Raw genomic sequence first — 16504 nt, 5'->3', positions numbered from 1 at the left:
ACCCATCCAGGAGGAGCGCCGATGCAGGGAGAAGTGGGGGGAGCTCTTAGCCACCACTTGGTGCCACCACTGCCCAGAGCTCATCCCTTCTTCAGACCTAGGGTGGCCGCCGGGACACAGAGGGGAGATGTAATGAGGAGGGTTGGTTTCTAGTCCTGGCTCTCCCTCCGGGTTCCTGGGTCTTGCCTCCATCCCGGTCTCTGGGTACCCAGCTATAAATTGGACATGAGCTAGTCCTCCTTACTCATATATCTGGGGTATGTGAGGGTTGGGGGCAGGCAGGCTGTGAGGTGCTTCGTGACAGGGCCCTACTATAAGACTCTGACGTTTGGTTGTAACAAGTGTGGCAGGAGTGGAAACACCCATTCAGGGCTCAGGTGACATCACAGATGATGGATCCTGGTGTGCTGTTGTAGGTTGTCATGGAGACCCGGTAGGGCTCTCTAGCTGCTGCGTCAGTTTCCTTGGCAACATCAGAAAGGGCCCTGGAGTGAGGAGGGCCTGGCTAAGTGTTAGGGGGTTCATGCAGTCCCCTCTCGTTCTTGAGGTCCCCAAAATAAGCCAGGGCTGGACTATAGGGTGGCCCATCCAATTGTGTTCTTCACAAGGCCTGATGGGTCTTGGAGGCCTGGACAAGCCTATGCTGGCTCTAACTTCCTGGGCCAGGTCTAATGGGAAGAGGGGGTTGTGGGTCAAGGCTCATGTCAGCAGACACAAGTCTCAAGGGCCAGCAAACCACTTCCCATCAGAATCCTGGCTGGGCTGCTTATGGCCCCTCCTACCCCACTGCTCACATGACTATGTCACTGAAAAGAGCTTCTGCATGTCCAGCAGAGGGTGGGCAAGAGGGGGGGTGGTATCTGTGGCCCTTCCCAGCAGGGAGCCATGCAAGGAATTAGGGCTGGGTTTCCCCTCTGGTAATCTGAGCTCTTGACCTCAGCAGTGTTTCTTCATTGCCAAGGGAACTGCATCCACATTGGGCCACTCAGGCCCCAGGCATTCCCCAACAGGCCAGACACACTCACTTCAAGCTTAGGTATGGCCAGGAGCCCCAGGAACCAAGACCAGGACATGACCTTCAGACACTTCCACTCTCACCTCCTGATCCTCCCAGCTTTCTCAACAACCCGACCTTTAAATCCCAGCTCTGTCCCTCACTAGTTGTTTCACCTCTGCCCATTTATCTTGGCTGAGACTGCTTCCTCCTGTGTAGAATAGGGATATTGTCTTGGAGGGGGTTGTTATATCAATAAAGTAGTTGGCACGTGTCTGGCATATAGTAGTGTCTCAATAGGAACACTTTCTTTTTCATGCTTGGTTGGGCAGGGCAGGTTGAGTGAATCCGTGGGCCCTGTCCTGTTTCTTCTTTCCTGCTTCTGCTCTGTTCTCTCCAGAACAGTGATCTTCTCTAGATAGGGGCAGATCCCTCTCCTCTCCCCGTCAATACCCACCTTTTCTCTGTGGGGCCCTCACATCCTTCTCCCTCCCTTCTGTAGCAAAATGCTGCAAGGGGGACTTGGCTAGGCTTCAGTATCTTTAGTCCTCCTCACACAACAGCCCCCACACCTCAGTTCCTCTGTTCTTGTCTAAAGTCCAATTCATTCATTCATTCATTCATTCCACTGACTTCTACTAAGTACCTACTGTGTGCCCTCAGACCCTTGTGCTGTGGGCATGATGATAAGCAAAAGTCCACATAGCTGGGCACGTTCTACATGCCATCTAGTCCTGGGTCAATCTCATTTCGCTATGATTTGTCATTTCCATTTTGCAGACATGGTAACCGAGGCCTGAGAAGTCATAGGCCAGAAACAGAAGAGCCAGACACACCCGGTAGAAGGCTTTAGAGACCTAAAACCTCAAACATCCCCCAACCCCCAACCCGGTACCCATGTCCTCAGACAGCACCTGGGTTCCAGAAAGTTCCCTGGGCACTAGCCCAGGATTCACAGATGGTGTCCATGCAGGCAGCCAGGGGCCAGACACATGAGTCAAGACTGACAAGGGGACTGTCTGATGTGACTGCTGTGACATGATCAGCTTAATATCCCTTGCCCACCACGGCCTGGCTGCCAGGAGGGCCAGCGGAATGACTCAGTGACACCTGCCTTCCCGATGACTTTCCACACCCGTCTGAACAGACACCACAGACACCTTTGAGAGATCAGGGCTGTCAGTGTGTATACAGGTGGTGAAGCTTACAGCCAGGTACTGGTGGTTGGGAAGGCTCCCTGGGGCCTGAGGGACCCTGGCTGGTCACCCTCCCTCTCTGGAGCACTGAGCTTCTCCATCTGTGTAAGTGTGTGTGTGTGTGTGTGTGTGTGGGCGTAGGGGGGGGGGGGGGGGGGGGCGTAACAATGCCTGGAAGATCACCTGACATGGGCCCAGATCCATTTTAAATCTCCACAGACCAGTCCCAAGTGATTGTCATGACCATCCCCACATGACATGTGAAGACACTGAGGCTTCACCTCTCTGAGCTTGGGCAGCCAGATCTTGTGTCTCTAGAGGAGGAAGCCACGCCCTCCTGGAATTGGGGTGGGGGTGGGCACAGGCCCTTCCATTCAGGCAACAGCGCCCCCTGCCGGCTGAGCTGTCACTGCTAAACTGCTTAGGTTCCTCCTTACTCCCTAGAGGTCTTGGGGAGTAAATTACTTATTCTAGCAGTTCATCTCACCTGCAAAATAGGGATAATAGAGTAGTAACTGCTACAGAAACTTGGATCAAGAATTGCTCGACTAGGTAGTATATGTATAGTTGCCACCAGGATAGGCTGTGTTGTCAGCCGGCCCTGGAGAACAGATTTGCCAAATGCTCAGACGCCCTGCTGAGGTCTCTGGAGGTCTCTGCCCACAGTCACTTCTGAGTCTCAGCCAGGCACACCTAACTCAAACCTGAACTCACTCAACTTCTGGTTTACAGGAAACACAGCAGACAAAGGAACAAATCAAACTGTGGTACTTCTCCAGGACAACTCACCTGGACTTTTCAAAAAAGTCAGTGTCAAGGAAGATAAAAAGATGGGGGTTGGGAAGAAGAGAGATAACAACCAAATGCAAATACATGAACCTCGACTGGAGCCTGATTTAAAAAACAACTATGAATGAGGAGAAATTCACATATGACAGGATATTAAATGGTGTTAGGGAATTGTTCATTTTTTGCCAGATAATAATACTTTCTTTATTGACTTCAGAGAGGGAGAGGGATAGAAACATCGATGAGAGAGAACCATTGATCTGCTGCCTCCTGCAAACCCCCTACTGGGGATTGAGCCCGCAACCCGGGCATGTGCAGCCGACTGGAATTGAACCCAGGACCCTCCAGTCTGCAGGCCAACGTTCTATCCACTGAGCCAAACTGGCCAGGGCACAATTTTTTTTAATATCTTTTTATTGATTTGAGAGAGGGAGAGGGAGAGGGGGAGATCAAAACATCAATGATGAGCGAGAATCACTGATTGGCTGCCTCCTGCACGCCCCCTACTGGGGATCAATCCCAAAACCCAGGCATGTGCCCTTAATCACAATCGAACCTGGGACCCTTCAGCAAGCAGGCCAATGCTCTATCCACTGAGCCAAACCGGCTAGGGCTCTTTCCAATTTTTTTTATATATTTGCAACTATTCCTAATCAAACCATCGAGAGAAATTTTTTAAATAAGCTCAATCTCATTGACCTGCCCTGTTATAGGCACTCACTATGACCACCCTCCCACAACCTCAAGTAACCCAACCAAGATGAAAGACTCGAAGGCACACAGGAAAATGAATATAAATTAAGGGTTTATTACAAAATGCAAAGTGTGAGTTTCTTATTGTCAGTGATTCAAGAAGACAAGGTCATGAGCCCTGGGTGAGGCTGGAGGCAAAAAGCCAGGCTCAGGAGCGGGCCGACAGGCACTGGTTCACAACCTCCAGCAGGTGGGTGTTCTCCAGGGCAGCTGCCACCCGCTCCTTATCTGCAAGTTGCTTATTCACTGGATGGGAAGGAGGGAGTGGTAATATGTGTATATACCCCCACCAACAAAGCCCCCCACCCCTTATCTCCTTCCCAGGACCCCATGCCTCAATCAGGCTACCGCAACCACCGGAGCCCACATCTGGAACCCCTCCCACCTCGCTGCTCAAGTCTGCCTCCCATAAAGCCTGACACCCCCTGGTCCTGGGCAGTTAGGAGAGGGAGAGGACAGGAACGGGGGCGGGGGGGGGGGGGGACAAGGACAGTAAGCAAAGGAGACTCTAGTCAGTCCAGCTTCAGTCTAGGCTGCCACCTCCACTGAGGAGTCACCCACCCAGCACCTCCCTGGCCCCACAAACCACCAGGGCAAGGGGAAAGCTTCGGGGCCAATGCCTCAACACCCCACACTTACCTGCATGCTCTGAGGCATGGGTCCCTGGCGTAATGTGCACGTCCATCTGGGAGGGAGACAGGTAGAGCCTGAGCCCTCAACCACCTGTCTACCCCTTCTTCCTCTCCCCCATTCACCACCTTCATAATCACGCCTCTGAATTCTGGCCCTTTCAGTATACCCCAAATCCACCGGAGCCACTCCCCTTCTCCCCAAAGGGCCGGCCAACTGCTGTTGACTCAAAAGCATTCTACCTGTGCCCCGTCCCTGCTCCAAACCTATCTTTAGCTCCCTACTGCCCTTCCCGACCCCACTCCTCACTACCCTTTGGCACTTTCCAGCTCGGGCCTTTATTCTTGTTGTCCCTGGCAGTTTCGTCCCTTGTTAGCTGGGATCCTTCCAGGTCCGTGTTTCTGCTTTGCGTGTTCTCAGTAGCAGATAATTACACTTGCACCCCATCCCCAGCACGCAGTGCCAACTTACTTTGAAACGCTGGGGGAGAGATCGCAGGAGCTTGACTTTGATGGACAGGCCAATGAGGGTAGCCATGCTGCAGTGAGGAATGGTGGGGGTGAAGGCCACCGCCACTGTGCTCTCGGGGTCGCTCACCTGGGTGGGGGTGGGCTGTCAGAAGTCTTGGCGCTTTCAGCCCAGCGTTCCTCTTCTTTCTTTGTGGCTTGGGGGCAAGTCGCCTGACTTCTACGGGCCTCAGTGTCCTCACCCACAAAATAGGCACAACAACTCCCGCCTCCCCACCCCCCAAGATCCCCTGAGGAGTCCCTGAGCTGAGAGAATGGCGGCCGCTTAGTGAACAGGTGAACCTTTCTGACTCCTGAACCAGTCGCTCCCCTCGGACGCTCGCTGGGCTGACTCACCTGAACCCGCACTTGCTCCACTACGTTCAGTTCCTCTAGTGTCAGCGGATGCTCCGGGTCATTGATGGAGCGAATCAGATGTGGCCAGTGAAGGAAAGGGGCCTCTGCGCCTTTGCCCGCTCTGCACACCCTCCGCCGGGAATGCCTGCGCCTGGCACAGCTCCACCGACCACTGGACGTCACTTCGTCCCCCTCCCCGGCCCCCGCGAACCCGCCCGCGCCCGGCAGCGGCGGATATCGAAGATCTCGCGCGCGTCGATGCTGTCCGGGACCTGCTCGTCCTCCTCGCCCGCGGTCACCGGCCGCTCCCCGGAGCGCTCGTAGATGAGGGGGTTCGCGTTCTCCAAGAGGCCGCCCCCCGCGCCGCCGCCGCCGCCGCCGCCGCCCACCATCGCTGAGCCGCCGGGGGCCGCCGTCGGCGCGCACTTCCGCTTCTAACGGCGCACTTCCGGGAAGGGGCGGGGCGGGGCGACGGCGTCGCCCGAGGGACACGCAGCCCAGCCTGTCCTCGGCCGCGGCCTCCGCGCTCTCTGCACGTGGACCCGGTAAGGCGCGACGGTTCCAGCAAAGGCACCGAGAAGGCGACGCTGGGCGGTGCCAGCCGTAGCGTGTTGGACCGAGGCCGGTTCTCGGGGACACCGAAGACCGGCCTGAAGCCGCCTGGCGTAGCTCAGGCATCACTTCCTCTGGGAAGGCCGCTCCTTTGGCCCGGCGGGCGCTCGCGTGCCCAGAGTTGCCTGTACCCCTGGCACCGTTCTCTGCGTTCGGAGCCTCCAGGGGACGCGCCTGCATCCCCCGCTACACCTGGGGCCCGGGAGTGCCCTGCCGGGTGCCCCTAGCGCGGGCGAGAAGGCGTTCTTTAAATGTTTGTTAAATGAATAAATGACTGTGAACTGGATCTTGGCGGGAGGTGGAGGAAGGGAGAGCCAGGGGGTGGGGGTGGGATGTTAAGTGCCAGGTCTCCTGTGCATTTCAAAAGGCTGACATGGCTGAGTAGAGAGGGGGCCAGGCCAGGACAGACAAGTAAGGGGTTGAAAAACCTTGAAGGCTGACCCAAGAGACATCCTTGAAAGCAAGGAGGAATTTTAGGATGGAGGGCGGTCACACTTCCCTGCCTTTCCTCTTACGTCAAGCATGTCAAACTCAAAGGCTAACACGGGCCAAATAAACAAGGTTTAAGGTTATGTGGGCCGCAAAACAACAAAAGCTTCAGTTTTCTTTTTTTTTTTTTTTTCATATATTTTATTGACTTTTTACAGAGAGAGGAAGGGAGAGAGATAGAGAGTCAGAAACATCGATGAGAGAGGAACATCGATCAGCTGCCTCCTGCACGTCTCCCACTGTGGATATGCCCGCAACCCAGATACATGCCCTTGACCGGAATCGAACCCGGGACCCCTCAGTCCGAAGGCCGACGCTCTATCCACTGAGCCAAACCGGTTTCGGCAAGCTTCAGTTTTCATAGAAACATCGGTTTACGATAGAGACATGCTGAATACAAAGGGCTGAAATAAATAAGTAATCGTTAACATAATATAATAGAACATTTTAATAAAATTAGTATTTTTTCTTGAACATTAACTTACCAGACACTGAATAACTGCACAAATTAATATGCATAATGCAAATAAACCTGTTTTTCTTGTTCTCCGAAAGCGAAATATTTCCTGTTGTGCACACCAAACAAATCAGTACAACACTAATGACATGGCAATCGGCTGCTAAAATATTCGCTGCTAGTATTAGTGGACAGAAATGGTGCGCCTGCTCATAAAGCGCGTAAGGGAAATGAATGCAACACAATTATAGTACAGTCATTAGCGAACGTTGTAGTTCGTTATTAATTATTATCTATGACAGGATATTGTAAAAGTTAAGTTAGGAAATTTTTGTTAAAACGTTTCTTACATACCGTTATATTGTCTGGGCAGCAAAAATGTTTGTTGGCGTTTGACATGCTTGTCTTATGTCTCCCTTCACCCTGAAGGAAGGTCGTTCTCATTTCGGAAATGTTGACCATGCACCTCCTCAAGGAAGCTCTCCTGGGTTCCTGGCTTATTCCCTTCCCTTCTGGCTTGTTGCAGCCTCTCTCGTCCCCGGAGCACCCTTGTCAGGCCTGTGATTATAAGAACAGGGAACTCAGGTTTGAGGAGAGGGTTGGTTCCTGGTATTGGGGAGGGGCTGCAGAAACCTCGCGGCCCCTTCCGAGGTGGTTCATAGGTCCATGCTCCACCACTGAGCCACAGTTTTTTAGGTTTTGCTTTGTTTTGCTGGGGCACAAGACTACTTCATATGTGGTGTGGTGGACTTCCAGTAGAAAGCATACAGTGTTGGATTGTTTTGCTTTTTTTGTGACAAAATAAGTTGTTGACCTCACAGATGTCAATGTGCATTTCTCAGCACCAGTGAGGTGAACTTCCCTTCATTTGTGTAAGAGCCTTTTATGTGTATTCCTTATTATCTGAACCATTTCAAATTCTTTCACCAAGTATACATAGCTGGCATGTTTCTTATTTATGTGTAGAAATTTTTTTTTTAAATATATTTTATTGATTTTTTACAGCGAGGAAGGGAGAGGGATAGAGAGTTAGAAACATCGATGAGAGAGGAACATCGATCAGCTGCCTCCTGCACACTCCCCACTAGGAATGTGGCCACAACCAAGGCACATGCCCTTGACTGGAATCGAACCTGGGACCCCTGAGTCCACAGGTCGACGCTCTATCCGCTGAGCCAAACCGATCAAGGCAGAAATTTTTTTATCTACTAAGAATATCAGCTCTTGCCCTAGCTGGTTTGGCTCAGCGGATAGAGCGTCGGCCTGCAAACTGAAGGGGCCCAGGTTCAATTCAGGTCAAGGGCACAAGCCCAGGTTGCGGGCTCAATCCCCAGTAAGGGGCGTGCAGGAGGCAGCCGATCAGTGGTTCTCTCTCATCATTGATGTTTTTATCTCTCTCTCCCTCTCCCTTCCTCTCTGAAATCAATTAAAAAATATTTAAAATATATATATCAGCTCTTTCTCTGTTAGGTGGCTTGCAATCACTCCTTCCCTCCCTGATCGCCACAGCAGGAAGGCTGCACTCTAGACACAGCTCTACTTCTCTTTTATAGTTCTCAGAATGTCGCTCCTCGTTTGGGGGGTGCTTTCTTTATGCCATTTGTTGCCACCTCGAGCGTGAGGTCCCTAGGACAGCAACCTTGTATGTCCAATTCCCACAGTTCTGCCCCTCACATGACCTGGCACAGTCAGTGGAAAGGACACTCTCACCCCATCAAGTTCATGTGACCATTTGCTTGTAACTCCTGGGACTAAACCATAGTGCCAAGCCCCACGGAGCTGAGTGTGGTGGAAAAGGCTAGGGCTGGACCCAGTGAAAGCAGTAGGAGATGGAAGTAGGGGCAGGGCTATAGGCCAGAAGTTTATAAATCAAGTGTTTATAGATCAGGGTCCTTGAGCTGAGCTGAGAATGGGAAGGAGGCAACAACATCAATAATCTGCAAGGGCCCTGGCCGCTTAGCTCAGTTGGTGATAGTGTCATCCTTATACACCAAGGTTGCAGGTTCAATCCCTGGTCAGGGCACATACAAGCAACGACCAATGACCGCATGATTAAGTGGGACAACAAATCGATCTCTCTTTCTCTCCCAAGTCAATAAATTTAAAAAAAAATTTTTAATCTGCAAGGGCAACTTATTGGGTAAACCCAATCCTTATGCCCATGCCTCTGCCCACAGGCTAGCATTCTGCCAGCCCCGCCTGGACTACTCATGCAGTGCAGGTGCAGGGGAGCCTCATCCATGTGCAGGGCACTAACATGGGGGTCCACATCTTTCTGGAAATTCTCTTTGCCAAGCCGCCTCTAGGGGCCCAGTGATTTGCACCCCTTGAGCCTCCTGAATCTTGGAGAGGTCCTGGGAACTCCAGGCCCTGGGGTAGGGGGTATTCTGAGCTCTGTGCTGGGCTACATTTGTCATTTATTTCATCTAAACCTCCACAGCCAGTTTTCCCTCTGAGTTTGGTGGATTCCCCCATGTATGTATTTTTCTGGTGAGCCCGCTGAGATTTGAAAGGGAGAGGTAACTTTCCCAGACTCAGGACTTGGCACTCAAAGGGCATTAGTTCCTGCTGCAAAGCTGTGGAAGGGCAGACGCCAACACCCCACTGGGCTTAGGCCCCATCCTCCCTTCCTCACATCCACCCCAACCCACTCTCCTGTCCCTAGGAAGGGAGCCCTTTGGGGAATGTCCTGCATGTTCTCACATCTGTAAGTGGCCAATAGAAAACCTAGATACCAGGAGTCTGGGAGTTCTGAGATATCAGCCACAGAGTCTGCCAACTACTGAGAATGTAAGTCTCTGTCCCCACCCAGTGTCCCCCTAGATTAAGTATCGTGTATCATTGAATTTAAACAACCCACACACACACACACACACTTATCTGTGTCCCACAGAGGTGACCAACTCCATTTTTTGTAAGAAGCAGGAATGGGCTTGTCATGGGCCCTGGGAACCTAAGCCCGCTGTGCAGTGGCCAGGATAACCAGATGGGTTCCTCTGTCTCCTGCCTTCTGAATTGTGCCTTTATTCTTACTGGTTCTGCAGACACAATTGGGCCAAAACTTATATGATCATAGCACGTCCAAGATGTTTATCTGTGGGATGTTTCCTGGAAGTAAAGGGTTGAGGACCCAGAAGGTCCAGGCATGTCTAGAACACTCTGATCCCCTGGCTCCCAAGTGCCACTCCATCCAGGAAGGTCTCCTCTTGCCTTTTGGAATTCCCCTAGTCAATTACCCCCACCCATCGCCCCCCTCTGCTGAGCATTCCCCAGCTCACTGTGGGCATCTACATGATTAGTTTTCCTACTTATTGTTTTCCCTAAACTCCCCCCCCCCCCAAAAAAAAAATACACCCTCTCTCATGGTTTATTCCAGTGTGCAAATTGTGTTCATTTGGCCTCTCTGTCACTAAGAGGCGATATTTCTCTTCTCATAGACCCAGGACTCCCTCCATGCTCCTACTTCTGATCAACTTGCCCTCTCCATGCACTAGATTTCCCAGGAGGAAAGCCTTCTTTCCCTTCACTGCATTTAAGCCCCAACCATAGAGCTGCTTGAAATTGGGCTTAAAGAATGAAGATTCCTGCACTACCCAGTCTGGCCACCTGATGGCAGACAAGGATAACTTTAAGCCTAGGCTAGGCTAACTTGAACTTGGCAAAGAGCTTTCCTTATCAGTGAACACTGATTGGTGCATAAGGCTTCCCCTGCACCTGAAAGCATATATTGAGCACCTGTGGCATGCATGTATTGGTATATTTTTCAGTCTTGCAGATGCATAATATACTTTTCAAAACCTGTCTGGCATGGCTCAGTGGTTGAGTGTAAACCTGTGAACCAGGAGGTCACAGTTCCGCCTCCCCCAGGCCCCCATCAGGGCACATGCCTGGGTTGCAGGCTCGATCCCCAGTGTAGGGCCATGCAATCAACGATTCTCTCATCATTAATGTTTCTATCTCTCTCTCCCTCTCCCTTCTTCTCTGAAATTAAAAAAAAAAAAAATAGTGGGTTCCCAGGACTAGTTTTTAGGACTCGTCTCAGTAATCTTTTTAAAACAGCTTTATTGTAGAATAAATTACATACAATTAAATTCACCCATTTTAGGTGTACAATTTGATGAATTTGGGTAAGTGTATAAGACACACAAACACCATCACATCAAGTTTTAAAATGCTTTTATTGCTCCAAAAAGTTGTTTCATGCCTCTTTGCAGTCATTCACTGTCCTGACCCTGATCCCATGCAACCACCGAATTGCTTTCTGTTATTATAGTTTGCCTTTCCTAGGATGTCATAGAAATGGAATCATTTTTTACTGACTTCTGTCACTTAGTATGTTTTTGAGATTCAACCAACCAGTCTTCTTTGCTGAGTAGTATTCCATATACAATATGCCATATTTTATCCACTCAAAGTAGCTGTGAACATTTTCAGATGAGCCTTTGTATGAAAGTATGCTTTCATTTATTTGGAGTAAATAGCTAAGAGTGGAATTGCTGGGTCATATGGTGAGTATATATTTAACTTTTAAATAAAAATGCCACACTGTTGCCTTAGCTGATTTGGCTCAGTGGATAGAGCTTCGGCCTGCAGACTGAAGGGTCCCAGGTTCGATTCTGGTCAAGGACACATGCCCAGATTGAGGGCTCCATCCCCAGTAGGGGGGTGTGCAGGAGGCAGCTGGTCAATGCTTCTCTCTCATCATTGATGTTTCTGTTTCTCCCTTCCTCTCTGAAATCAATAAAAACATATATATATATAAAAAAAGAAAGCTTACACGTTTTTTAAACAAATGCCCAAAATGACTGCCATTTTTGCATCCCTACCAGCCACAGATGAGGGTTCTAAATGCTCTATACCCTTGCCAACACTTGGTCTTATGTCTTCTACATTTGATTAATTTTAATGGGTGTAGTGGTATCTTAGTGTGATTGGTTCCCTGTTGCTCTCTCCACACCCCCACCTCCACCCCAAGGATCAAGGTTAAAGGAGCAGATTCAGAAAGCTGCCTAGTTATTCTTGGCAGGAGAGAAGTTTGATCCGAAAGCGCTCCAGCTCCAGATGCCAGGAGAGGACCTGGCATGTTGTCTAGGCATGACCTTTGCCCTATCCTTCAGCCAGTACCTGCAACTATTTGAATTAGCAAATATTTACTGGTGTCTCACACTCTCCACCCATCCTCCCACCCCCTGCTCCCAGCCAGCTCTGTTCCGACACTGAGGCTCAGAAACTAGTCCTGCCCTTCCTTGGAGTGAGCAATCTCCCAAGCCAACAGGGAGACAGATGCCCTGACAGACGCTGGCCCTAAGAACAGACTTTCCTTGGCTTTGGTTCCATGCCTCATGTTTTCACACATATGCCTTTTCTTCCACCCAGTGAGGTGGTTCTAGTTATCATCACTGTTTTATGGATGAAAACTAGGCCCGAAGTTATGACGTAACTTGTAAAGGTCATACAGCCAGAACTTGGCAGAGCCAGGATTTGAACACAGGAAGTCTGGCTCTTAAGCCACATCTTCCCCATAGAAGGGATTTGCGTTGTTAATAGGAATCTGCTTGTAGGGCAGCGCCCTGCTTCCCCCTGCCACTTGAGAATCCTCCAAGAGAGTGGGCCTCCAGGAGAAAGTCACCCCCAACATATACCCTGGACAGACTGATGGCCCTGCCTTGAGAACCCAGCAGCCATGCAGAACTAAGGGGAGCAAGCCAAGGGGAACCCACAAACTCAGGGGGGTCAGGGCCTGTAGGGCAGAGATTGGTGAACCTGGGGTAGCCTCTCTGGTGCTATCACAGGTAGGGCCCTGTGAGCAGTGTGAGTATGTGACCACCAGGGGGTACTGCAGGATCAGACGTGCACACCTGGCCCCAGCCAGTGAGACAAGGTACTGGCAGCTTCTCCCAGTAGACACAGACAAGTGTCCATACCCAGGCCAAACTTAGTTTTACACACACACACACAAATAGGGTTCCATCAAGTTCCACAATGTACTGGATGTATCTTTGAACAAGTCATTTAGCTTCTTTGTTCCTTAGTTTTTCCATCTGTTAAGTGGGAACAATGATCGTGTTCCCCTTCACAGATCTGCTGTGAGCATTGAATGATCGTGAGCTGTAAGGTGTCCAGAACAGTGTCTTTCTTACACACAGCAAATGCTTGAAAAATGCTTCCTGGTATAGGTATGGACATAAACTTCAACCACACTGTCTGAAAAAATCAGATGGTTCCCTGACTACAACTTAAAGATGGACGAATTAGGGATTTTAGGGGGTGTCATCGTAACTTTGGCATGGGTCTCTCTCTTCCACTTGAACACTTGGGCCTGTGCCTGCCCAGAAGTGGTAGCAGATGGAGCCCCATGGTTTTTTGAATGACAGGCTGAGTGCCCTCTCAGCAAAGTGGCCCTCTTAGGTTCTCAGGGAAGCCATCATCCAAGCCCCACTCCCACTCTGCCTGCAGTCCCTCCTCCTGGATTTTAGACCCACCCCCTCTTAACCCTCCCCAGTTCCCTGTCCATCTTGTCCAGGCCCTGAAAGACTACTCCAAGAATAGAAAGAAACTTGGCAGGGGACACCAGCTCTTTTACTTGGGAATAGTGGTCCCCACACACCCCTCTTCCTTCTCCCTGTCCATCAGCCCCAGACCCCTCATGCCTCAAGGACATCATTACCAACTGATGCACAGTTGCCCCTCCCTACTGTCCCTGAGCGAGCCTCTTCTGATTCCAGGGGCCTTGACATCCATCCTCTCCCTCAGGTCTCTGCACGGTCCTCCGGGGTTCTGAATGGATCCCCACTTTACAGATGAGAAAACTGAGAATCAGAGAGAAGCACCTTGCTGAGGCCACAGAGAGACTGAGGACAGAGTCAGGACTCATTCCCAAGTCTATTGGCCTCCAGATTGCTTGTCCTTCACCCTCCAGAATATGCTCTCGTATCGAGACAGTTTTTTCCAGCTGCTGGAGTGGAGGTCTAGGGGCTGACGTAGGGGGAGGAACTGGGATTCTAATAGGTAGCCAGGCTGGCAAGGGGAGGCTTAGAGTGTGGGGCTTTGCACAGCACAGCCCACAGAGAGATGACAGGGATCACTGCTGTTCACTCAGATGCTGGCACGAGCCCCCTCTGTGCTTCAGGCCTGGATATTGAAATGATCAATGTGCACAATGCTGCCCCAACCAGACTCAGGGTCTCACCCCCACTGATTGGGTCTGCTGGTGAGGGGGACATACAGGGTTGAGTCTTCCTAGCCATGGAGGTCAGTATCCAGGCCATCCTTCTCCTCAGTCTCTAGGCCCATTACACCCCACACTATCTGAGTCCCCAAGGAAGTGAAGACTGAATTTGGTCTGCCTGGCCAGTGTGGCTCAGTGGTTGAATGTCGACCTATGAACCAGGAGGTCACGGTTTGATTCCTGGTCAGGGCACATGCCCGGGTTGCAGGCTCCATCCTCAGTAGGGGGCGTGCAGGAGGTAGCAATCAATGATTCTCTCACATCACTGATGTTTCTATCTCTCCCACCTCCCACCTTTCTTCTCTGCAATCAATAAAAATATTTTTTTTAAAAAAGGACTAAGCCCAGTCATAACTCCCCTTGGATGAGGTGAGCAGTGGTGGGAGCCCTGGGCCCCTCGGGCCTCCTAGGAGACCAAGCCATCCTCAGAGCAGATACAGAATCACCACAGGGGCCTCAGAGCCACTTGACAGGTGGGTGGTCCCATGCCCTCTGCCTGGCCCATCTCCTGAGGGGACCTCTGTGTGGCAGACAAAGGATGAGGCAGAGCCAGGGCAAGCGCCTGGGAGCTGGTGTCCAGCGTCTGTCACGACCATCCCTGGGATGGGAGCTGCCTAAAGTCACCACCTGAGAGCCAGGAGGAATCTGACTCCCAGTGTGACTGACTCTGGGACCCTCACACCAAAACCTGAGTGAGGCCCCTGGCCCTTCCAAGCCTCCCAGCGCCTCACCTGTGCCTCGGTCCCCGGGACCTTCATTCCTGCAGGGCAGTGCCCTGACCTCCATGTGGCCAGCTGGAGCGCACCTGGTCTCAGCCTGGGTCTGGGGAGCAGGTGGGGGGAGAGAAGACTAGAAATGACAGACCAGAGTTCTAAGAAAGAGACAGCATTGGCTGCAGCAGCAAGAGAGCCTAATGACACCTGTGAACTCTGGAGCCTGGGTTGGGACTGCCCGTGTTAGGGCCACCAGAAAAATACAGGTGGGCAGTGGGGATTCCTCAATCATCTCCTCATTGGACCAGATGTTCAGTGAGGGCAGGCTAAGGTCTGAGCTTCTTACTCTACACCCCAAACCCAGGCCATGGGGTAAGCCCACCTGTGAGCAGCCAAGACAGTCCTTGGATGCCAGTCTCCAGGTTGTGTCTCTCCATGAGCTCAGGCAGGTCCTTGCCTCTCAGAGCGGACTCCAGTTTCCTGTCTGCATTAAGACTGGGCGGGTTGGTCTCTTGCAAGAGGCTGCAAGAGTCTGGCTCTCTACATCCAAAAAGGCATAATAGAAGAGGATGAGCTGAATTTTGGAGGATAACTAGGGAGTTCGCCTGATTGACAATGCAAGGAAGGGCATTATACACAGAGGAGACTGCATGAGCATAGGCCCCAATCCTCTGTTCCCCCACTCATTTCCTTCAAGTAATAGGCCACTGTCCATCAGTGGCAGTGTCCTGGGGGACCTTGGCCAAGTCATTTCTCCATTCTGGGTCTCAGTTTCCTTATCTATACAATAGGAATAATGATAATGATGATGACAATGGCAACAAGAAGGATGTTTGGAAAGAGTCTTGGCTGGGCCAGATGTGAGATTCTGATACATAGCACCAGGTGACCCCTCCCCTGAATCACCTGGCATCCTGCTTTTGGAGGGAGACCTCATCTGGTCCACTATAGACATGTCTGACAAGTGGGATGGGGTGTCCTTAGAGGCCAGATTGTAGGGTGAGGCCAAGGTCCTAGAGAGAGAAGAAGCCTGTGCTCAAAGCCAGCTCAGCATCTGGGCCTGGGATGAAGGCAGCGAGCATGGCTCTGAGCCCACCAGGACTCTGACCTGACCTCGTACTCACAGGGGGCAGATAGGAACGCCCCAGGGGCTTGATTCACCCCAGTGTCTGCCGGGAACATCCTCACCTGGTGGGTCCAGGGGTCTGACTCCAAGCTTGTCCAAGCCTGCTTCTGAGCATCCCTCAGTTCTCCCCTCCAGGCTTTCCACGTGTCTGGAGAAGGAACCGTTCCATCCAGCCACCTGCCTAAAGGCTATCCTTCCCCAAATCAGAGGGAGTGCCGCTGAGCAGGAGCCCAGGAGCCAGGCCTCACTCAGGACCCAACCAGGCTGCAGCAGATGCCAGGATCAGAAAGACTCTCGGGGAACCCTAGGATGTCCTCTAGACATTCCAACTCAAGGAGGGGGGTGCAGACTGGATGGTGGGCTGGCCCCGCCTCCCACAGCCCCGGTTCCTACCCTCTCCTTCCCGCTAGGGAAGGTTCCCGCCTTCCAGTTTCCACCCTATGTTTCTGTCAGTCCTGGGGTCCCCCAACGGCCACCCCAATCCTAAAGCCCCAGCCACCACCCCCAGAACTGGCTGGACTTGGTGCCCCGCCCACAACACACACACCTTTGTCGCCTTTCCCCTTTTGTGCCCGGCTCCCAGGGCCTCCACGTGGACGAAGCCCCTCCTCTCGGCCCTCCTCCCCCTGCCCCCGCGTGCCAAGCTGGCGAAGG

General features: G+C 51.7%; 1 protein-coding gene across 1 annotated transcript; it reads right to left on the bottom strand.

The window, feature by feature from the left end:
• Positions 1-3766: 3766 nt before the first annotated feature.
• On the bottom strand, positions 3767-5674 carry CIAO2B (cytosolic iron-sulfur assembly component 2B). Its single transcript, XM_036346725.1, has 5 exons — positions 5464-5674; positions 5226-5305; positions 4834-4959; positions 4372-4417; positions 3767-3978 (listed from the first exon to the last, which is right to left on the bottom strand). Exons 1-5 carry the CDS (start codon positions 5615-5617, stop codon positions 3881-3883), a joined length of 504 nt encoding a protein of 167 aa, XP_036202618.1. The 5' UTR covers positions 5618-5674; the 3' UTR covers positions 3767-3880.
• Between the last annotated feature and the right edge of the window lie 10830 nt (positions 5675-16504).

This window comes from Myotis myotis, unplaced genomic scaffold (genome assembly GCF_014108235.1).
Source record: "Myotis myotis isolate mMyoMyo1 unplaced genomic scaffold, mMyoMyo1.p scaffold_m19_p_19, whole genome shotgun sequence".
Taxonomy (NCBI): domain Eukaryota; kingdom Metazoa; phylum Chordata; class Mammalia; order Chiroptera; family Vespertilionidae; genus Myotis; species Myotis myotis.
The sequence above is the reverse complement of the archived record's forward strand: the minus strand, read 5'-3'. Positions and strand labels throughout refer to the sequence as shown.